This window comes from Rattus norvegicus, chromosome 3 (genome assembly GCF_021556685.1).
Source record: "Rattus norvegicus strain SHRSP/BbbUtx chromosome 3, alternate assembly SHRSP_T2T, whole genome shotgun sequence".
NCBI classification, from domain to species: Eukaryota; Metazoa; Chordata; class Mammalia; order Rodentia; family Muridae; genus Rattus; species Rattus norvegicus.
Window position 1 is genome coordinate 133,271,069 of NC_141536.1, and position 23,930 is coordinate 133,294,998.

Consider the following 23,930-nt stretch of genomic DNA (forward strand, 5'->3'; position numbering starts at 1 on the left):
GAAGGGTCCTTTTCTTCTTTTTGGACCCATTGTTCTCTTTCTTGCCATGGCCTGCTCCATCCTCCCCACAAACAGACACATTCGAGCTGCAGACCACTTTTCGAACCCAACTGTGAAAGGAAAACATTTGCACAGATGCCTGCACCACTCAAAAGCCCTGGCCATGCATCTTCCTCACCCCCGTTTGGATTTCATTGATGTTATTTGACTCTCGAAATAACCAGAACGGAGCCTGGCCTGGCCGCCCGTGGATCTTTGGTTGAAACCTGGAATCCAGGAAATGGAGGTGATCTTGTGTGTAGCCTTCCCCAAAGCCAGACTGAGTCCCACCGGGAGAGCTGAGCTTCTCATCCTCACCTGCAGTTCAGGCAAAGAACAGAAAGACCCCACAGTGCCTAGAAAGGAAGCATCAAGTCGCCAAATTTAATATCCTCATGTGTTACAAGCCTCACTTCATTCATTAGCACAGTTGGTTCAGTAGAATTAGATGGCAAATTCTTCTGTTTTTCAGTTAGTGACTTCGGTCTTCTAAAACTTCCAAAGTTAGTGAATTCAAGACATAAAAGCCAATGGGTGTCAAATGGCATTCCCGCCATTGCTGCATTCGGTTTGCTAGTATGATGTGGACTGTTTGTCTCTAAATTTATGAATGAGGGTGGCCTGTAATGTTCTTTGTGAGGCTTTCTTTGTCAGGTTTTAGTCTCAGGAGAATACCAGTATCACAAGGCCATTCTGGCTCTTGACATATTTTCAGGGAGCTTGGAATAAAGGTAACCTAAAGGTCGGCCATGAATCATCATAAACTCAAGTGGGTCTGGAATCCTTGGCAGAAGCGGAATGTACGTATCCATCCAGCGAGCAGATGTGAAATTTGTCATAAAGTGTTTCCAGAGTTCTAGGTTTAAACCTATCTCACCATCTTACTCTTTTTAAAGATAACCACCACAGATTTAATAATCTCTGTATTGACCTGCATAGGCTTCAGGATTTACAGGAGATGGTCCAATCCAGGAGCCTTAGCGCGTGGTCATTGTAAAGCGCTAGGAAGTAAATCCTTCAGGCTTTGAAGGACTCGTAGTCTTTACTGAAGATATTCCTCCTGAGGCTGCAATAGGAGAGCAGCCACCTAAATGCCCAGGCATGGCTGGGTGCCAGAAACCTTTACAATACCAGGGAATGAGCCATGTTTGCCGAACCCTTTTTAATCCACATAACTTGAGGCAAATTATATCAAATTATCAGACTCAAAGCAGAACGTAAACTCACCGAAAGCAGAGAAGCCAAAGCATGGCGCGCCCTAGAATTCTAACAGTCCTGATGGGGGCAGCGTTTTAACCTTAAAGTTGAATATTTGGGGTGCTCTTGAGTATTTGGGGGTGCTAGGACCATGGGACATCTTGACCAAGAAATAACCCTTTGAGAGCAGCAATGCAAGCTCTCCAGGCTGACCCCAATAGCAGGCAAGAAGCAAGAAGCACGGCAATCTCCCGCCAGTGTCTTCTTATTGTCTTGGTTCTCAAATGTGAGGGGAGAGCCTGCCCTTCTGTGGCACGGTTGTCAGAAATGGAGGGTCTCTGGAAGGCCCTTAAAGGGGAGCGCTATTGGGTTGTTTGTTTGTTTAATCGCTTGCTTGCTTGCATGCCTGTTTGCTTGGCTTTTAGTTATGTGATTTTTCTTTTTTTGAGACGTAGGATTGTCTGCCACCATGGTGGAGCCACTCTGAGAGCCTGTCCTTGTCCGCTCAAGGGCCAGGATAAGAAGTGTGTGCAAACTAGTTCCATGTCTTAAATTTTCTCCAGGTCACCCAGGTGGGCATTCTTCTCATAGAGGGTAGGCTTGAAAAGTGCCTGCAGAACCCAGTCCAGCCCAGTTACATTAGCTTTGTCTAGAGTCCTTTTCAGAAGACTCCTCATGTGTAAAACCATAAGAACGAAAGCATTACCTCCCGCCTTAAAGAAACTCTGTGTGTAGCTTTTCCATAATTTAAGTCACATTCAGGCATGATTTTAATTAGTCCCACTCAAACCATGGTCTTGAACTTATTTTTCTGTCCCTTCCTCCAGTACCACACATTCCTCTGGACCTTTCCCTGCTCCCACTTAACAATGCAGAATCACTGGAGCACAGTCTGAATCCCCAGGACAGGTGTGCCTGGGATAGTCACCCAGTTGGCTACAGAAAGCTTATCTGCATGTGGGAGCTAAGAGCCAACAACAGACTGAGCTCACTCTGCAGCATAGAGCAAAGGCAGCTTGGGCTCCACTGAGAATCCCTTAAAAAATCCTAGTCTTCGTAGCAACTGATGGTGTATTCAGCATCGAGGGGAGACCCTCAGGAAAAGCATTTACCTTCCATCTTGTGGGTCACCTTGATGACCTTTTTTTATCTCCTCACTGAGCTCTTGTGAGTCTCCTCCCTGAACTTTCTTTTTTCTTTTCTTTATCAGAAATAATTGTTTCATACAATATATTCTGATCACAGTTTCCTCTCTTTCATCTCCTTCCAGATCCTCCCTACCTTCCTTCCCATCCAACTCTGTGCCTTCTTTCTCTCTCTCCTTGGAACACTAATAAAGCAAACAAACAAACAGGCATAAAACAAAATCAACAAACAAGAAAAAAAACAAAGAAAAATCACTACAGCACACACACACACACTCATATACACACGCGCACACACACACGAACACACACACACGAACACACACAAACACTCTCACACACTCACACACACACACACTCACACAAACACTCTCACACACTCACACACACTCACACACACACTCACACACAAACTATAAAAGCACAGCATCAGAAACCATGCATATAATTAAAAATGGGTTTAAAAAAGCCCAAACAAAGCATTATGAAATAAAAAATATCCAAAAACCCATTCAGTTCACTTTGCGTTGGCCATCTAACTAGTGGGCACAGAACCTGCCCCTGAGTGTGGTCTGTATACCCAGTGAGATTGTGTTGGAGAAGACTGTGTGTGTGTGTGTGTGTGTGTGTGTGTGTGTGTGTGTGACAATTGGACATGGCTTCTAGGTTTGGGATGGGGGCTTGTGTCCACTTCCCTTCTCCATGATGGGACCCCATCTTTACCAGTGGACTTTCAAGTCCCCTCTGACAGTCAAAAGCCCTTGTGGTCTTGTTAGACCTGCATTTTGGAAGGAAACCCTGAACTTGCTGCCTAAACAGGCTATCAACACGAGCACCCTGACTGTGATCGTGGATTAACTTTCCTCAAAAGAATTCATGCTGCTAGAGGCCATGTTGATGCCCATGATTCATGCTGCCAACAGAGGGCATGTTGATGTCCATGATCTGTGCTGTTGGTGGAGACCAGGTTGAATTCCGTGACATATGTTGCTGCTGACGACTGTGGGTAAGGAAACATCTATTGCAGTTTTCATACCTGAGAGTTAGAGATATTGAAGGCTTGTGTGACAGCTTCATTCCCCAGCCCCTTCCCAAAAGAAACAGTCCAATCAGGAAGCTATTGAAGAGAGTCCTAAAAAGTATAAAGATGATAAAGTGTAGCTCTTCACAACTGATGGCTTCTGATCAGGATTGGAGGTGGTGAAGAACTCATTTTTCTTTAAGGGGACGGCCCCTGGGAGTTTGACCATGCTCCAATGAGTATATAGGCAACACAAACTGGACTTGGTGGGGTTTTGGGGAAGTGCATAAGGGTGGGAGGGTAGACCTGAGAGGAATGGAAAGTGAATGTGATCAGGGTGGATTGTATGAAATTCCCAAATAATTAATAAAAATATTATGTTGGGAGGGAAGACAATGGACTAATACTTGGCCTGGGCAGACAGCTTGTGAAAGGCAGAAGAAAAGGCTCGGGATCACGTAGAAGGTAGACACTGTGGACACGGGTGTCTGCCCAAGGTCAAGTTTAACAGTTTACTTCCTGAGAAAGAAGAACCCAGTGAAGGGTGATGACCAAGGGGCCATGATGGAGGTGATCTTGTGATCTGTATTTGCATGTCAGCAGAGAGAAATTGACCTAAAACATCAGGCTACCGAGGATGGTAACAGCCAAAGGAGCTCGTGCAGCCGTAGGTACAAGTAACAGCCAGAAATGGTCATCTTTACGTTTGGCGGTCCAGTGAGCACAACCACTTCCGTTTATTTTCCAGTTAGTTGTGGGATCAGGGGTATATGAGGCCAGAGCCAGGAAGTCTGACATGTCATAAAAAGAATAAGGCTGTGTTCCTCCCTTCCTCCGGAACGATGGGCTGCAGCTCAGTCCACTTCCTCTTCATAGTGCCAAGAAGGAATGTGGGTATTCTTTGTAATGGCTTTCTTGTACTATCTCAACTAATTCCCGTTGTATACAGGTAGCTGGTGATGGGGGCAGGGAAAAGTAACAGAAGACTCTGAGAAAAAGAAGCTGAGGCAGGAGGGTCACCAAGAATTCCAGGCGAGCCTGAGCTTTTAAAGAGTGAGACTTTGTTTATGGGTTAGCAAGGTAGCCCAGCAGAAAACAGCTCTTGCTGTGCAAGCCTGACAGCCTGAGTTCAGTCCCCAGAACCCACAGTGTAAAGATGAAAGCAGATTCTGAAACTGTCCTCTGACCTCCACACGTGCACTGTGGCATGCACACTCCTGCATTCATATCACACACACACACACACACACACACACACACACACACACACACGTACGCGCACACACACATGCACACACACACACACACACACACACACACACACACTATTGCATAACTCCTTAAATCTGCTGGCTGTGGTAGGGAGGCTTGTCCATCTCTCTTGGGTCCACTTCCTAAGTCCTAGGAAAAGCCAGGCTTGACTTTCCTGTATCACAGAGCGATTGTTCTAGAAGGCTGGTAGATAATGGATGGCAGGAACAATGACTGTTCCAAAGAGGAGTAGACTACCCATTGTACACACGCAGATGTCACTTCAGACTATGGCCCTCTCCCAGCTGCTGTTTGAGACACCACAGTCCTCTGCTCCCAAAGGAGAGCCCAGTGGCTATGATGGGAGCAGCTGAAACTCCATTTTCTGTCCTCTAGAGTTACAGATGTCAATTACCCCAGCTATGCGTGCTGCTCGGGGTTGTGGAGAATAGTGAGTGACGTCATGGCTCAAATGGTGCTCTCAAGTACAAACAAAACCAGGAGTGTTCAGCTGGGGGTGTCCTAATAGAACCCAGGAACTGATACATCAGCATCGTTTATGGCATTAATTGAAACTAATTGAAATTCATCTGCCCTTACCTCTGTACCCTCTATGGAAGTGAAAAGGAGGGTGAAAGTGAAAACAAAACCAGAAACAACCAGCCCACCCTAATGGCTCGGAATGGATCAATTATTTTCATCTGTAGCTAAATACAGTTTACTGCCTTATTAAAAGCATGCTTGTTGGAGGAACAAACATTAAAATTCCAGTGCACGAGTCACCGACGACAGAACCTTTGTTATAACGAATACATTCTTCCCTTTATGTCTGGCAGGGAAAAATGAGGCAGGTCAGGCTGGGGTCAGAGAAACCTTATGCTCTGATTTATACAAAGCAGAAAGAGTATTGTCTATTCGTAGGCAAGATAGGCTTTGTCAACAAGTGTTTTTTCATAATATCCTATGATTTTTTTAAAAAAAAATCCGTTCATTAACTAGCAAGTTCTTGATTTCATCCAGATAAAATTCCAATTAGAGTATTTTTAAACCCTGGATCGTGTATCCATTTGCGAGCACAGCGCCGGCTCTGGCTGCTGAATGGGAAGCACACTTGCTGGGTCTGCTTGCTCTGGACCCACCCACTGGCTGCAGTGTGACTTTGACCTCTCCACTCTGCTTTCTGTGGGGGTGGGGTGGAGATAACAATAAGACCTATCTTCCAGGCCTGTCTGGAGATGAAGAGGTCATACAGAATGACCATATGTCTCTTTTGAAGTGGACGGAGGAAATAGAAGTCTTTGTTAAAATAGGACAGAATAGGGCCAGAGAGATGGCTCACAGGGTGAAGGGCTCTGTGAGCCAACTGGTGACATGAGCTTGAGTCCCGGAACCTAAGGTGGAAGGAGAGAACTGACTCCACATCGCTGCCCTCTGACCTCCATGTGCATGCCAGGACACCCATGTGCCCACACATTCCAGAAAAGAATAATATATTGTAATATTATTATAATGAATATTATTACAGCAATAAAACTGAACAGGTTTTATTGTCGTGGTGGTTCATACCTGTGATCCCAACAGTCAGGAGAATCTGTCTCAAAAACTAAAGAACACCCCCACAAAAGCCACCCCCAGGATTTGGGGGGGGTCTCCTCGGCTACTTAGCCTGGAAGAAGATCCTTGTCCAATCCACATACAGAGATTTTTTTCTTTCATTTTTCTCTTGAGTTCTTGAGCTGCCAGTTTGCAGTCAGACACCAGGTCAGGGTGTCCTTCCTTTCTTCCTCAGCTGGAGTCTCTCCTAGAAGCCTCCTTCGCCTTTTGGGGTGCCAAGTTGGGGGGGGGGAGTCAGTGAGCTCCTGAGCTGGGACAAAGCAGGTTCTCCCAGTGTCTGAGTCAGAAGAACAGAGATTTCCTGGCCTCTCCTGAAATGATTTCTTAGAAAGGTTGTTCCATTACTTTTGTGGTAAATGTCTGACTGAAGGGAAAAAAACACTGCATTTTGTTCCTTGAACTTAATGGAAAGATTAACTTAGCTTCCCCTTCCTACAAAGTGTCTTACTCTTACATATGAGGGGATTTTCAGACCCTTGACACTATTCCTGTAATCAGGGACCAGGAAGAACTGAGACCCTCTTCCTCCATTAACATAAGTCCCCGGCCCTCCTGCCCAGCCGCTCTGTTGTAGCTGAGACTTAGTGGTGTGTTGGGCATGGCCTGCCACACTTGCAGGTGTGTTCACTCCTGCCCTAAAGAGTACCAGAGAGAAGGCACCTTTTCCAGAAATTTGCATTAGTCTGAAGTGAGGGGTAGGCGGTTCACACAGGTCTTCCCTTGCATCTCCTCTCCGTGCTTCCTCTCCCTTTGGGTGGTCCCCCCATCTCCCCATCTTCTGGGACAGCTGCCACCAAGCAGGAGAGTGTCTCCCTGTTTCTTCTTGTCCCAAGGTCACCTCTGGGGCTGCCCTCTGGGCTCCTGCCTTCCCTCCCTCCCAGGTCTGTAATTTAGCGAGGGGGAACACTGGCATCCCATGGAAACTAGGCAGTTGTGGGTCATAGTCCTTTATTACAAATATACCCAGAATTCCAACCAGCCACTTGAAGGTGGGACAGTTCACCCTTCATCTGCCACCTGTCAGATCACGTGTGAAAGGCGAGCTGGACAGCACACCATGACTGGGCTCCCTTAGCATGAAACTGGCTCAAAGGAGCTCCTCCCGTTTCCCACCTGAAAGCACCTGCACTCACGTACAAACTTCAAAGCAGTGCCTGATTTTTTTTGTTACATTTGGAAAGTTCTCCCTCCAGAAGACTTGAGAGACACAGAATTATAAAGCACCGAACCCTGGGATTGCATTGATGAAATTCACTTTTAACCAAAGCCAGTGTCCTGTCAAGAGGATGCTACAGTGCCGGACACGATGACCTTATGCAGCCCGAGTCTTCCTCAGTCCCTTCATACAGGACCACGAGACCCCTCCATGTCCTTTGTCCTTCTCCTGGCGGTCACCAAACCCTAGAATGTCCTGTCCCTTCCGGTTCCTTACTCACACGTCCCTCAGTTCTGCTGAAATACACTTTGAGCCACCACGTTCCTTCCTCGGCTTTTGAATTCTTTCTTTCCTATGGAACCTGAGGACTAAGGACAATCTGTATCCTAGGCTCTCATTGTCCTTCTGTCTCTGTCCCTCTTGTGCTGTCTTCAGCTCTGACTCGATTAACCCCAAAATTGATCTGGCCCTTGCAATGTGGTAATTGTGCAATGGATAAACTCCATCTAAATTGTAAGAAAGCTCTACAATCTGAAATCTAAAACAAGGCCAACACCACAGTGTAAGGGGCCGTAAGGGCCTCCAGAAGCTCTCGTGGCCCCTTTCGAAACCCATCTTTTTATGTGCCTGATTGATGTTTATGTGAAGCAAGACATTATACAAGGGATTTCTTGCTTCCCTGGTTTTCAGTGGCGCCCATATGCAGGAGTGTTATTTGCTGGTTGTGGTCGCATACAATGTTGGGTACATTGTAGATTGTGTGGGGTTTTGTGAGCTACACGGGGAGCCTAAAATCAGGTCCAGAGTTGTTCTGGTGAACATGGACTGCGTTCCACAACCCACTTGGTGACTAAGTTTTTCTTACAGTGCCAACTAAGTGAAACCTGCCCTGGAGAGGCAGGAACGGTGCCTTGAGGGCAAGAGCTCAACTGTCAAAGGTCTGAAGGTGTAAACCTGAAAGCTCATTTGGGAAAAGAAAACCAATCTGCATTTAAAGAAAAAGCGGAAAGGCAGGGGAGGACAGAGGACAGAGGACAATGTCCTCTCAGAAATGAGCACTTAGGGAAAGGCACTCCATCCTGGAGTGACACAGGCGCTTGGCCACTGCGTTCATGGTTCAGGCGGTCAGGCTACCTCTCAAGCTGGCAGAACTTGACCGCAGCATCCACACGGTGCCAGCTTCACAGAGATCCAGGAGGCAAGGGTTGGGGAGTAATGGAGGTTCACACCAAGGTTCCAGAAAAGTGCAGAGAGGCAGTGCACGTCTGGGATAGACTTCCTGCAGCAGGGTCCTGAGAGGCCATCAGGTGAAACTATGAAGCTTCAGTTGCTGTAGAAACTCTAGGTTTCAGATGCCGGGAACATGGGACGTTCCCAAAAGGAAAGCTATGGTTCAAGAGAGATGTTATATATATCAAAGGTACCAGAGCTCTATTGTAGCCCAGGGCTACCAAAGCCTATTGGAGCCCAAGGGATGCCACCAGCCCTAGGTGCCAGACACAGAACAGTGGGACTTGGTGTCTAACTTGCTGTAGTTTGGTCCTTGGCCTGGCCTTTCCTTGCTGCCTTCCTACTCTCTCTTTCGGAATGGGAATGTCTACTCTGCTGCCCTATGTGCTTGAATTGTACAACTTCCCTTTTTTATTTTATAGGGGCTGAAAATTAAGAGATTGTCCTGTATCTCAGGAGTGACTTCAGGCTTCTGAATAGTATTGGCACTTTAAAGATGGCGGGTACTCTCTGAAATTGAACTGAATACTTTTTGCATCATGGGATGGGTGGGCACGAGCCAGTGGAGACTGACAGCAGAAGGATGTGGTTAGGATATAAAATTCTCCCACATTTATTCCCCAGCTAGTGGTGTTATTGTGGGACATTATGGGACCTTTAGGAAACAGTGGCCCTACTCCTCATGAGTTACACCCCAGCACAGACCCCAGCCCAAGCTCCCCCCACGTCCTCAGTCACTGACATAGGAGCAAGCCACGACAGACACCACTGCAAATGCTCTCGTTCCTTCCCATCACGAAGCTGAAGCAGAATGAGTCCTTCCTCCATTAGATTGGTTCCTTTTGAGCAGTTTATTTTGGCAACAAGAAGACTGACTGGATAGCAGAGGAAGCTTGAGTAACTAAGTAAGGAGAGCATGGAGTCCTGAATGAATGTGTGCTATTACAGGGACATCAATATGTCCAGGACACTGATCCCCCAGGCCCTCGGGAACTGGCAACGCCTTCTTCCTGGTGAAGTTCAGAGGAAATTGGCAAAGCCTTCTTCTAGTCCAATGACCAATGCTTATCAATGAATGACCAGTGTGTGAAAAAACTAGCAACTGCAGTTAAACTCCCTCAGGATGACTGCAACCTGATGCTGCTCCCCTACACTGACTACTGAGGTGGGCTTGCTGCTCCTCTGCTGTACATAAGCAATGCTCTGGTGAGGTTCCGGGGTGTCGTACAGTTGGTACCGCTGTATCAGGCCGAGCACAGCCCACTCTATCTGATCCCAGCATTTCTCTGCAGATGCCTCTGTCCTCTCCTCATTTCCTCACTGCCCAGTCAGGTAGGTCCCAGCCTCGTGTGTCCTGGAGCCAACAGAGAAGTATATAAAAGTGCTGATGTTGTACCTGGCATGCTGGAGTCACAAGATAAACAAATGGAATCTAAAACTTCTTTACATAGTAAAAGTGTGCAATGGTGGAGAAAGAACTCCAGGTTTCAGGAAAATAATGAAACCCCTGACTCCCCTGGAGTAGACATTTCAAAGGCAGCAGATTGGACTGGCAAGGCCTAATGGACTGGCTTGGCTACGTCAGGCCATTAGCATGTCCCCTCTTTGTGGAAGGCTATGCCTCGGTCTGTACTATAGGCTGACTTACTTCCAAACGATTTATAATGAGATTCTAATATACTTTTTGAGAAGTGAGAAAAATATAATCAGATGAAAAGTATTTAAATAAAGACTTAGATGAACCTTTGTCGGCAGCCATTTAATGCGACCGTGCTGGCTCCAGCCCCTCCCCTGTGTCACCAGAATGCACTTCTTGGCTCTGCTGGCTTTAGGTGTGGCTGTGGATCATGGCGTGGTTTGGATGTGGTGTAAGCAGAGGTTTGAAGTGTATTTAAGAAGTCGTGCTCTTGCATTTGGTCATAAATAGAAGGGAGTTGTCCATTCACAGAAGACAAAACCCATGTTGGGAAAAATTCACACCCAGCCCCAGTGCAGTGAGTTCAGTGAATGCCAGCTCACCAAGCTGATTGGCACTGACTTTGGGGTGACTTGTTATGCAGCATTGCTGTAATAGCTGACCGTTAGGAAACCGCAGTCTCCTTTCTCTATTAGGGAATGTCGGTTCAAATGGAAGAAAGCGGTTACAATCTGGGTCCTATGTCCCCCAAATAGCTCATATGCTAAAGGCTTGATCACCAGCCTACGGTCCCACTGGGAGATGGCATGACCCTTTAAAATGGTAGCTCTCAACCTTCCTAATGTTGTGACCCTCTAATACAGTTTCCCCATGCCATGGTGACCCCAACCATAAGATTATTTTGTTGCTACTTGATAACTGTAATTTTACTACTGTTATGAATCATAATGTAAATATCTAATATGTGATCCCCAACAGGGTCATGGCCAACAGGTTGAGAACCACTGCTTTAGAAGTAGCCTCTCTTGGAAGAAAGTTAGCTCATTAGAGTAAAGTCTTTTTAAGGGGAGCCTTGAATCCCTCTTCTTCCTGTCTCTTCTGCTTCCCAGCCATCATAGAGTGAACAGACACCCTCTGTCAAACACCCACCCTACCATGATATTCTACTCAAACCCAGTCTAAAAGACAACAGAACCAAGTGGCCATGATCAAAGCCTCTGACTGGGTAGCAAAATAAATCTTTCTTCCTTATAAGTTGATATTTCTCAAAAATTTTGTCACAGTTAAAAACTCTCATAATAGCCAAAACAGGTCGTGCCTTAGACTTTCACTATACTTATCTAAAAAATTATAGGTCTTATAAAATATATTGCTTTTGAGTTAGAAAGCACCAGTGGAGCTGCTGGCAGTCCGTGGGGAGTGCTTAGAGAGTCCAGCTTGCTGCATACCCAGCAGAGCTGCCCTTTTCCCCCGGGCATCTAGCAAAATGTCACAGTGAAATTACTCTCAGCTAGCATAGCAGAGAGTAGAAAAACACCACACTGTGGTATCTGTGGGGCGTACACACTTAAATTTCTCCAGCTAAAAATGAGCACACTTGGAATGTCTATTTAGAAAGAGTAGGAAGACACAACCTGGACAGTTTTAGGTTCATACCTCGGCTCTCCTGGCAGGCTCACTCTTGGTTTTGCTGGACAGCCAACATTGCAAAATGTTGGCTCTGTCAGCCAGGGAACCTATTGATCTAAAGAACTTGCTCCCCAGAGCCCAGTAGGAAGCCCCTGGCCAAGGTGGTGAGGATGACCCATCCTCACTGCTGGCTTGGCATTCTGTAGCACATTGTAATATTTTCTAGACATGGGCTTCCCCAGAGAGGCCACTGGAAGTCCTTAGGGCTTATATATTTCCTGAATAGATCATCTTCTTCTTAAGTGTTGGATTGAAAGTGAATTTTGGTGTCTTTTGCTGTGCAGAAGCTTTCCAGTTTCATGAGGTCTCCTTTTTTAATGTTTTGGTGTCTGTGCTATTAGTGTTCTATTCAGAAAGTCTTTTCCTGTACCATTGTCAGATTTAGTGTACCTGGTCTTATGCTAAGGTCCTTGATTTACTTGGACTTGAGTTTTGTGCGGGGTGATCAGTGTGAATCTGTTTACAGTCTTCTGCATACAGACATCTAGTTTGACCAGCATCATTTGCTGAAGATGCTATTTCTTCTCTATTGTGTATTTCTGGTTTCTTTATGAAAAACTGAGTGTCCAAAGCAGCAGGGTACACAATAGAGAAAGATTTTTACACACCCCCCAACACACATATGACAGAGGGATAATAACCAAAATGTATAGACTAAGAAACCTGGACATCCAGAAAACAAATTATCCCCCAAAATGGGGTATAGCTGTAGGCTGTTTATATATGGATAGTAGCTATTAAGTCATTGATGAGCAAACTACAACAATCCGTATAACAACAGAGGGTTAGGTAGGGAATAAGAAACTAGGAGGGATGTTCCTAGGAAGGGGAGATAGAATAGATAATTATAGATGGGCACAGGCAGAGTGGGAGACTGGAAAGTGAGGGTCAAATGGAGAGGAGGAAGGAAGTGGGTACCAAAGGAGTGCAGGGAGGGACATCTAAAACTAAGGGTCATTTGAGGGGCTGTATGGAAGCCCAACACAGTAGAAGCCTCTTAAAATACATACATATATGAATGCAATCTAAATTAAATTGTGAAATAATGAGGGCAACAGAGCCCCGAACGGACATCTTTCATCACCAAATAAAGCTTCTAGTACTGGAAACAGGCCACATCTTATTGACTCAAGGGGAGTCCATGGGAACCCCCAAACAACCGAGGCTCTTGTCAAGCCTATAGGTCTTCAGAAACTGACAGTGAGGCCTACTGCTGAAGACTACGCCTACACGACTCACTGAAGTCAAGCTGGTCCCTGCCTCGAGCCTCTGACCCTCGGACCAGTGTTCACGGTAATAGAAGGTGCCCTGTGTTCTACCAAAGGAGAAAGCCAAACACCAGCCCAGCTACGAACCTTCTGATCCACAGCAGCAGCCTGCCTGAAAGACACACTGGTGCAGTCGTGGTGCACAGCTTGTGGGAGTGACCAGCCAGTAGTATCTGATTTGATTTAAAGCTCACTCCATGAGATGGAACCTATATCAGATGTTGCTTGGGTGGCCAAGATCCTGAGACCAGATAGGCCAGGCGCATAGGAGGAAATCAAATACTATCGTTACACCAAAGGACCATAGCAACAAAGTGACTCCTAATGCCATCCTGCTGTGCTCAGATCAGTCCTTTGCTCAGCCATCACCAGAGAAGCTTCCTCCTGCAGCCGATGGGAGCAAACACAGAGACCCACAGCCAGACAGTATGCAAGAAGGGGAAGACTTTGACATACTCGGCCCTGAAAGGGCTGTGCCCATCAAATCCCTGCCTTCAGGGCTCAAGGGACTCTGAAAAAGAGGAAGTGGGAAGAGGGTAAGAGGCAGAGGGGATGGAGGGCACCGAGGAAAAACAACTCTTTGTAAACACAACAATCCTGATACAAACTCACAAGAGATGGAGGCAGCATGCACGGGGCCTGCACAGGTCTGAACAAGACGGGGTCCGTGGGCTGAAAGGAAAAGTAGACACACACCCCCATCCCTAACCTGGAAGCTATCTCCAAATGATAACCACTTGCAAATGAAAACTTCGTTTTCTCCAAGGAAATATCACTGAGGAAACAAACCACTCTTAAGGGTAGGTCCCATGCCCAGCAATAGATCGAACTCAAGGGCATTTCTGGAGGCCCTTTTTCTCATTATATATATATATATATATATATATATATATATATATATATATATATATATTCATTCACCTTGCATCCCAATCAGCCTCTCCTTTCTCCAATTCTCTCTCTCTCTCTCTCTCTCTCTCTCTCTCTCTCTCTCTCTCACACACACACACACACACACACACACACACACACACACACAAACAGCCCAGCCTCTCATCCCCTTCTCTTCTAAGAAGGGGGACTCTTCCCCCCATCACATTACCATAGCACATCAAGTCACTGCAGGACTAGACATATCCTCTCCCACTGAGGCCGGACAAGACAGCCCAGTTAGGGTAACAGGAGCCACAGACAGGCAACAGAGTCAGAAAAGGCTCCCACTCTAGTTGTTGGGGACCTGCATGAAAACCATGCTGCACATCTGTTAATATGTGCAGGAGGAGTGAGCCTAGGTCCAGCCCGTGCTTGCTGTTTGGTTGGTGGTTCAGTCTCTGGGAGCCCCCAAGGGTCCAGGTTAGTGACTCTGTTGGTCTTCCTGTGGGAGTCCATAGCATCTTCAGGTCCCTCCATTTTTCCCCCATGAGCCTTCAATAAGACTCCCCAGTTCTATCTAATGTTTGGCTGTGGGTCTCTGCTTCCATCGGCTGCTGAGTGGAGCCTCTCAGAGGACACCTATACTAGGCTCCTGTCTGCAAGCATAACAGAGTATCATTAACAGTGTCAGGGATTGGTGCTTGCCCATGGGATGGGTCTCAAGTTGGGCCAGTAATTGGTTAGCCGTTCCCTCAATCTCTGCTCCAGCTTTGTCCCTGCACATCTTGTAGGCAGGATACATTTTGGGTGGAAGGTTTTTATGGGTGGATTGGTGTCCTTATCCCTCCACTGGGAGTCCTTTCTGGGTACAGGAGGTGGCTTCTTCAGGCTCCTGACTCTCACTGATGGTAGTCTCAGCTAGAGTCACCCCAATAGACTACCTGGAGCCTAATACTTCTAGAGATGCCAGCCCCTGCCTACTGTTGATTTATATTCTTTCCCATCCTCTCTCTACACATAATCCCTGCACCCCATTCCTGCCCCCATCCCCTCTCTCACAACCAGATCCCTCCCTTCATCCACCTTCAGTGTCTATTTTATTTTCCCTTGGGCCCTCTTTGTTATTTGGTTTCTTTAGGTTTATGAACTATAGCATGGTTATCCTGTATTTATGGCTAATATCTACTTATAAGTGAGTATATATCATGCATGTCCTTTTGGGTCTGAGTTAACTCACTCAGGATGATATTTTTATTATTAATCATTTTATTTACATGTCAAATGATATCCCCCTTCCTGGTTACCCCTCCACAACCTCCCATCCCATCCCATTTCTCCCCCCTCCCTTTTGCCTCTATGAGGGTGCTTCTTCACCCATTCACCCACTCCCGCCTCACCCCTCTAGCATCCCCCTACGCTGGGGAATCAAGCCTTCCTCCCCTCCCATTGATGTCAAATAAGGCCATCCTCTGCTACATATATATCTAATTCCATCATTTGCTTGCAAATTCCATAATGTCCTTGTTTGTAATAGCTGAGTCTATTCTATTGTGTAAATGAACCTCATTTTCCGTATCCATTCCTCAGTTGAGGGACATCTGGGTTGATTCTAGCTTCTGAACATTACACATAAAGCTGCTATGAACAGAATTGAGCAAGTATCCTTGTGGGATGGTAGAGCATCTTTTGGGTATACGCCCAGGAGTGGTATAGCTGAGACTTGGGGTAGAATTAGTCCCAATTTTCTGAGAAACGGCAGAATAGATTTCCAGGATGGTTGTACAGGTTGCACTCCCAACAGCAATGGAGTGTTACAAAGGGGTGTATGTGTGTGTGTGTGTGTGTGTGTGTGTGTGTGTGTGTGTGTGTGTGTGTGGTGTGTCTGCATCTGTATGTTTCTTGTGCTTTTTTGTTTGGCTCTTTTTCTTTTGTTGATTTGTTCTGTCCCGTTCTGGTCTGTTTTGGAGTTATTTTGTTGTTATCCTTTAGGTGCCTGGTTGTTTTCTAAGGAGAGACAGAAAGTGTGTGGATTTGGATGGAAGAGAAGTAGGACCTTGGGGAACTGGGGCTGAGAAACTGTAATCAGAGAATATTGTATGAAAAAAATCAATTTTCAATAAAAGGAAAGAAAAAAGCAGGTTTTACATAATTTATTCAGCCAAATTGAATAAATACACTTGTTTAGTTTGCCTTATGAATTTTCTTTTCATACCATTGTATGAACCACAAGAAGAAGAAGAAGAAGAAGAAGAAGAAGAAGAAGAAGAAGAAGAAGAAGAAGAAGAAGAAGAAGAAGAAGAAAAAAAACCCAAGAGTCTCACTGAGTGTAGACTTTATGGTAAAATTCTTTCAATAGATCTGAAAAACGAGTCTACAGGTATTTCTTCTTTGTAAAGAAATGTTTTTAAAAAACCAACTCAATATCAAAGACAGTAGAAAATACAGTTTATAGATCTTGAAACTTGCAAAATAATAAATTAACACTTGTAATTATTTCTGTAGCATTTCTGGGAAACGCGAACACAGGACATTGGCTGCTACCCCCAGAATGCTCTTTCAAGCTCCTTTTTTGATTTTATAAGCAAAATAACACCGTTCAGTCCCTCTAGCTAGGGCTTGACACATTACATTCTAAAATCAGCAATTTGAATCTTTATAAAATTACCCATTGAAAACTGACTATCGGTTCTCAAAAGCCAAAGGGAAATACCTTGAAATCAACCCAGGTCAACATTTACATATTAAAACCCCCTGTCGCATCCCCTATTCGAGCATGTTTTTTTGAGCGTGGGTTTTTTTTTTTTTTTTTTTTTTTTTTTTTTTTTTTTTTACCCAGTGTCTTTTCCTGGTTCACAAGAAGTTGTATGCATGGCAGACTTCAGCAATTTCGTTTCTTTAATAAGTGTAGCAAATAGGGAACAAAAACAAGATAAAAGGTTTTATTCTAGACCATTTCCTCCAGCATAATTTCAACTTTCAAATTATAGGAACATAAATGAATGTCCTACTTCTGTGTTAGAAGTACTTGACTACTTTGTGGGATGTTTTGTGCCAATTCTTTACTAAATTATCTTGGTCGCCGTTGCTAGGTAACACTACTGGCTTCCTGCAGCTGAGAAATGAAAGGGTTAGAGGGAGCAATTTGGCATTATTAGCATTTGACTAATAAGTTTTTTTTTTTCCAGCTGTATGTCTTAGCATTTCCCTCTCTTTCCAGGGAAGGTCATTGTCTACGGGAATACACTGGACGCTTACACAACCGTGGAGACCCTCCTGCACATCGGCATGGAGGGGAACTGCATCTACTTTGTGCACCCCCCAGCTGAGTCAAACACAACCTACATCAACAACTATGATATAGAGAGTGCGGTGGACGAGGCGCTTAGTGCCGCTGGAGTGAAAGTCTATCAGGACGCACTGTTGGCTCAGTGGAACCAAGGCCAGGACCCAGATCCCATCCAGAACGCCTGCTTCACCACCTCCACCAAGCCTTTCAGACTGGAGTGCTCAGTAAGTCCACCTCCGTGAACGACACTTACCATCTGCCCAAGGCAGCAGTTTTCAATCTGTGGGTCATGACGCTGTTTGTGGGTCACATGTCAGACAGCATGCATATCAGATATTTACATTGCAATTCATGAGAGTAGCTAAATTACAGTTATAAAGTAGCAACGAAATACCTTTATAATTGGGGGTCACCACAGCAGGAGGAACCCTACGGAAGAGTCGGAAGAGTCCCAGCATTGGGAAGGTTGAGAACCACTGACCTAGGGTGGGTGCCAACCTCCCAGGGACTAGGGACTCTGAAAGACGGCGGTAGAGAGCTTACAGACACTGATTTGGGGTCTGTTTTCATACCATTTGGGTTGAACTTCACCCCCCCCCCACCCACACACACACAAAAGAAGCTACTACCAACACAGTGACTTAAAACAATTTAATGTCACTTTTGCCTCTGCCCTGGGGGTTTGCTTGACCCAACTATGCAGTTCTCACAGGCGATTTCCCGTGTAACTGAATTACAACAGTAGACAGAGCTGGAATCATCTAGAAGTCACATTTACTTTTCTGTCTATTGATGCTGCATCAACCTCAGCTGAGATTTTCTTTTTTTTTTTCTTGGTTTCTTTCTTTTTTTTTTTTAATTTAGAGAATACTTTATTAGTTTTTGTAATCAAACCCACGTATATAAGACCTTACATATTTAATACAGTGTGTTACCCCTGTACAAATGGAAAAAACTTAAGTTCAACATTCCTAGACCAATATGGCTGTTAATTTCTGTACAGTGCCAACTCAACACAGTAAACGGGGATACTTTTTTCGAAAGTTGACAGCACAGGTAAAGTTTCAAAAAATTCAAATTATATATCTGTATATATATATTTATATTTATATAAAAAGACCAATAATAGCAGTGTGTTATGCATCAACAGCAACAGCTTTTCCAGGTTCTGCAGTCATCTGAACAAAACTGTAGAGACATCCAGCACACTCCATTAAAAAAAAAAAAAGTAAAAAAACAAAACCCGAGAAAACAGCACAGTTCTGTTACTCTTGTGGTACCTGGCACCCAGCTGAGATTTTCTTGAGCCAGGGCTTTGTCAAAAAAAAAAAAGAAAAGAAAAGAAAAGAAAAGAAACAAACAAACATCATTGATAAGTGGCTATTAGCCCAAATGCTTGAATTACCCTAGATGAACAGAACACATGAAACTCAAGAAGGATGATCAAAATGTGAATGCTTTACTCCTTCTTTTAAAGGGGAACAAGAATACCCTTGAGAGGGAATAGGGAGGCAAAGTTTAGAACAGAGGCAGAAGGACACCCATTCAGAGCCTGCCCCACATGTGGCCCATACATATACAGCCACCCAATTAGATAAGATGGATGAAGCAAAGAAGTGCAGGCCCACAGGAATCGGATATAGATCTTTCCTGAGAGACACAGCCAGAATACAGCAAATACAGAGGCGAATGCCAGCAGCAAACCACTGAACTGAGAATAGGACCCCCGTTGAAGGAATCAGAGAAAGGACTGGAAGAGCTTGAAGAGGCTCGAGACCCCATATGTACAACAATGCCAAGCAACCAGAGCTTCCAGGGACTAAGCCACTACCTAAAGACTATACATGGACTGACCCTGGGCTCCAACCTCATAGGTAGCAATGAATATCCTAGTAAGAGCACCAGTGGAAGGGGAAGCCCTGGGTCCTGCTAAGACTGAACCCCCAGTGAACTAGACTGTTGGGGGGAGGGCGGCAATGGGGGGAGGATGGGGAGGGGAACACCCATAAAGAAGGGGTTAGGGGGATGTTGGCCATGAAACCGGGAAGGGGAATAACAATCAAAATGTAAATAAGAAATACTCAAGTTAATAAAGATGGAAAAAAAATTTAAAAAAGAAACAAACAAACAATGACAGTTGTAAGAGCAAATGGGACAGGAGCTGGGGTGTCTGCCTCTTAGACCAGGCCCCAGCAGTCAGTCAGTGGCCGTACTCTCCCTTCAGACAGGTCATCCTGCCCACTGTACATTAAAAGGGAAAGAATTGACCTCACTGGGTGGAGACCATCCCCATAGGGCTACAGTACCAGATGCTGGAAAAGGGGTTGTGGCTGTTCTGCTTTCTTACAACACACCCCAACAAGGAAACCAGGCCCATGGATAACCCCAGGCTCAAAATCACAGCAGCCCTACTAATGGGCATGTAGGTCCAGGAAGGCTGAAAATGACCGGATGCGGAGCCCACTGACCAGAGAGCTGCTGCGGCTGAGCTAGCTATGGCTTTTCCTTTCCTTTCATAAAGCCACTGCCCAGCCAGCATGGGGCTATAGCTCCATTCTGCTTACAGTTCTGATCAAAAGCCTTGCCGGTAGCTCTCTGAGCCTGGTCTCCTTCCCACCATCACAGAACCTAAGAACCCAGCTCAGATAACATCACCCCTTCACAGAGGGCACGTTCAAGGCACCACGAGACCTGAGGTCCTTAGAAAAATTCTAATCTGCTATTTACCTCATTTGTTCAAGTATTCACTCCACAGAATTTATGGAACACCAGAGAGGTCCCAGACTTTGTCTTGTGGCTTAAGGATCCAAGAATGAGAAAACCTCTCAAAAAGTCTCATTAAACACTGGTTCTCGAGAAGCCCCTCTGCCTTTCTTCGCTATTCAGATATGAATTGGAATCGTAGGGAAACATCCTTTGGTTGTTGTTGCTTGGGTCTGGTATACCTCTCTGCCCAGTCTTCATCCTTAAGCAGGCTGGGCCTCTCCTTTCCTGTCTCTTAGTTGCTGTTCTAGTACCATGAAGAGACACCATGACCAAGGCCACTCTTGTGAAAGAAAGCATTTAACTGGGGACTTGCCATGGCTTCAGAGGTTTAGACCATTATTATCATGGCCCCACAGCATGGCAGCATGCAAGCAGGAGTTGGAGCAGTAGCAATTGCTGAAAACTAAATCCTGATCTAGAAGCCAAAGGAGAGACTCTGGGCTTGGCAGGGACTTTTGAAACCTCAAAACCCACCCACAGGTGACAATTTCCACCAACAAGGCCACACTACCTAGTCCTTTTACATAGCGCCACTCCCTAGGGACTAAGCATTCAAATATATGGATCCATGGGAGCCATTCTCAGTCAAACCACCAGACCCATGTTGTCTCACACGGAATGGTCTCTGGAGACAGGTCCAAGGCTTTGCTGACTTACAGTTTGCATCTTTCTTTGCCAGCAGTTATGTGTGGGCGATTAGGAAAGGGAAATATTTAGCCCCCTTTCCTCCAGCTAGCATCTGTCAGGGACCTTGAGATGGGAATGGACATGTCTCTCGACTGTGCCAATGCTGTTACGTGTTCCCAGGTTTTCCTCATCTCTCCGATAGACATACCCACCCATGCCCTAATTTGCAGCACCAGCAAATGTGGCCTTATTTGGAGTAGGGGTTTAGTTGATGTAACAAGGTAAAGACAAGGTCATCCTGGGGCTGTGTTGGGTTTTAAATTCCGTATGCTCTTCCTGAGGAGAGCGATTTGATGACACACAAGGGAGATGACTTGGGATAACACAGATTAGAGTATTGTCAGGAGTAAGTCATATGGCAAGAGTGACAGCCACCATCAAATGCCAGAAGAGTCTGAATGACTGCTACCTCCAGCCTTTGGAGGGTGTTTGGCCATGACACTTGATTTTAAATTTCAAGAATAGAACATGTAAAAACCCTCTGTGTTATAAAACTCCTAGTTTTTTTGTCTGTTTCTTTTTCTTATCTTTTTTTCTTTTATTGGATATTTTCTTTATTTATATTTCAAATGTTATCTCCTTTCCGGGTTTCCCCTCCAGCAGCCCCCTATCCCATACCCCTCCCCCATCTTCTGTGAGGGTGCTCCCCGACCCACCTAGTAATTCCCTCCCTCTTCCTTGCCCTGGCATTCTCTTACACTAGTGCAGCCAACCTTCACAGGACCAAGGGCCTCTCCTCCCATTGATGCCTGACAAGGCCATCCTCTGCTACATATGTGACTGGAGCCATCAGTCACTCCATGTGTACTCAGTCACATCAGTCACTCTCTTGTTGGTGGTTTAGTCCCTGGCAGCTCTGGGCATCTGGTTGGTCAATATTGTTGTTCTTCCTATGGGGTTGCAAACCTATTCAGCTCCTTCAGTCCTTTAACTCCTCCTTTGGGGGCTCTATTCTCAGTACAACGGTTGGCTGAGAGCATCCACCTCTGCATTTGTCAGGCTTTGGCAGAGCCTCTCATGTAACACCTATATCAGGCTCCTGTCAGCATGCACTTCTTTGCAATAGTGTCTGGGTTTGGTGACTGTATATGGGATGGATCCCCAGGTGGGGCAGTCTCTGAAAGGCCTTTCCTTCAGTCTCTGATCCACATTTTGACTCCATATTTCTTCCTGTGAGTATTTTGTTCCCCACTTCTAAGAAAGACTGAAGCATCCACACTTTGGTCTTCTTTCTTCTTGAGCTTCGTGTGGTCTGTAAATTGTATCTTGTATAGTCTGAGCTTTTGGACTAATATTTACTTATCAGTGAGTGCATACCATTTGTATTCTTTTGTGAATGGGTTGCCTCACTCAGGAAGATATTTTTGCCTAAGAATTTTATGGTCATTATTTTTAATAGCTGAGTAGTACTCCATTGTGTAAATGTACCACAGTTTCTGTATCCTTTCCTCTGTTGAAGGGCATCTGGGTTTTTTCCAGCTTCTGGCTATTATAAATAAGGCTGCTATGAACATAGTGGAGCATGTGTCTTTGTTGTATGTTGGAGCATCTTTTGGGTATATGCCCAGGAACGATATAGCTGGGTTCTCAGGTAGTACTGTGTCCAATTTTCTGAGGAACCTCCAGACTCATTTCCAAAGTGGTTGTACCAGTTTGCAATCCCACCAGCAATGGAGGAGTGTTCCTCTTTCTCCACATCCTCACCAGCATCTGTTATCACCTGAGTTTTTGATCTTAGCCATTTTGACTGCTGGAAGGAGGAATCTCAGGCTTGTTTTGATTTGCATTTCCCTGATGACTAAGGATGTTGAACATTTCTTTAGTTGCTTCTTGGACACTCGATAGTCCTCATTTGAGAATTCTTTGTTTAGCTCTCTAACCCATTTTTAAATAGGGTTATTTGATTCTCTAGAGTCTAACTTCTTGAGTTCTTCGTATATATTGGATATTAACCCTCTATTGGATGTAGGATTGGAAAGATCTTTTCCCAATCTCTTGGTTGCCATTTTGTCCTAATGACAGTGTCCTTTGCCTTACAGAAGCTTTGCAATTTTATGAGGTCCCACTTATCAATTCTTGATCTTAGAGCATAAGCCATTGGTTTTCTGTTCAGGAAATTTTCCCCTGTGTCCATGTGTTTGAGGTTTCCCCCACTTTCTCTTCTATTAGTTTGAGTGTATCTGGTTTGATGTGGAGGTCCTTGATCCACTTGGACTTAAGCTTTGTACAGGGTGATAAGCATGGATCGATCTGCATTCTTCTACATGCTGACCTCCAGTTGAACCAGCACCATTTGTTGAAAATGCTGTCTTTTTTCCCACTAGATGGTTTTAGCTCCTTTGTCAAAGATCAAATGACTATAGGTGTGTGGGTTTATTTCTGAGTCTTTAATTCTATTCCATTGGCCTACCTGCCTGTCTTTGTACCAATACCATGCAGTGTTTGTCACCATTGCTCTGTAATGCAGCTGGAGGTTAGGGATGGTGATTCCCCCAGAAGTTCTTTTATTGTTGAGTATAGTTTTCACTATCCTGGGTTTTTTAGTTATTCCAAATGAATTTGCAAATTGCTCTTTCTATTAAGAATTGAAAACGCCTAGTTTTTATAACCAGAATTCCATGTTGAAAGCCAGTTTTCCTCTTTGGCTAATTATCATAGCAATGTTAAGATCCTACACAGTTTCACGGAACAACGGTCATTTGTTCTTATGTCTAGGAACTAACACAATGTATGGATGTACCACATTTGGGTTATTAATTTGCCTGGAATGTACATTCTTGTATACATCACTTCTAATCTAGCTACCTGAAGAACGCCTGAATTATATGGGAGTGAGTATTTGTTGTCTGCTGATTGCCCAGAGGGCAAAGTGGAATCTGGACAAATAGGTTCCATGGGGGCTTTGGACCAGTTAGGAGTGCCAGGAGTGCTACGGCTCTTAGAAGAGAAGGGAGGAGGTTTGGGCAGCCTGTGTGGGGCAGGGAGCTGAGGTCCTGGGTCTCTCTAGTCAGCTATTGACAGTGCATACGCCAGTGGCAGAGGCAGTGAGGTATTGGCCGAAGCTTTAGTCTGGCCAGCCAGGTGTGACTAAGGTCCATCAATGAATACTTGAGGAGAGAAACTCTCTCCCAAGCGTGACAGCTCTGTAAAAAACAGCCACTTTCAGATAATCATCAAGGAAACAATTTACAGGCTTTACTCCATGTAGGTGGGGACTACATAAACACCAAGGAGTCGGGTGGGATTTAAAGGTAGGCATTTTCTATTGGCTCAGTTTGAGATGCTATTGGT

The 23,930-nt window shown here is 45.1% G+C and overlaps 1 protein-coding gene across 4 annotated transcripts in view; it reads left to right on the forward strand.

The window, feature by feature from the left end:
- Cfap61 (cilia and flagella associated protein 61) overlaps positions 1-23,930 on the forward strand; it is a 278,953-nt gene that overhangs the window by 181,543 nt on the left and 73,480 nt on the right. For all 4 annotated transcript variants that reach the window (NM_001430465.1, XM_087652240.1, XM_087652242.1 and 1 more), the window contains 1 exon segment: positions 17,118-17,410. In NM_001430465.1, coding sequence (NP_001417394.1) covers positions 17,118-17,410 — 293 coding nt within the window.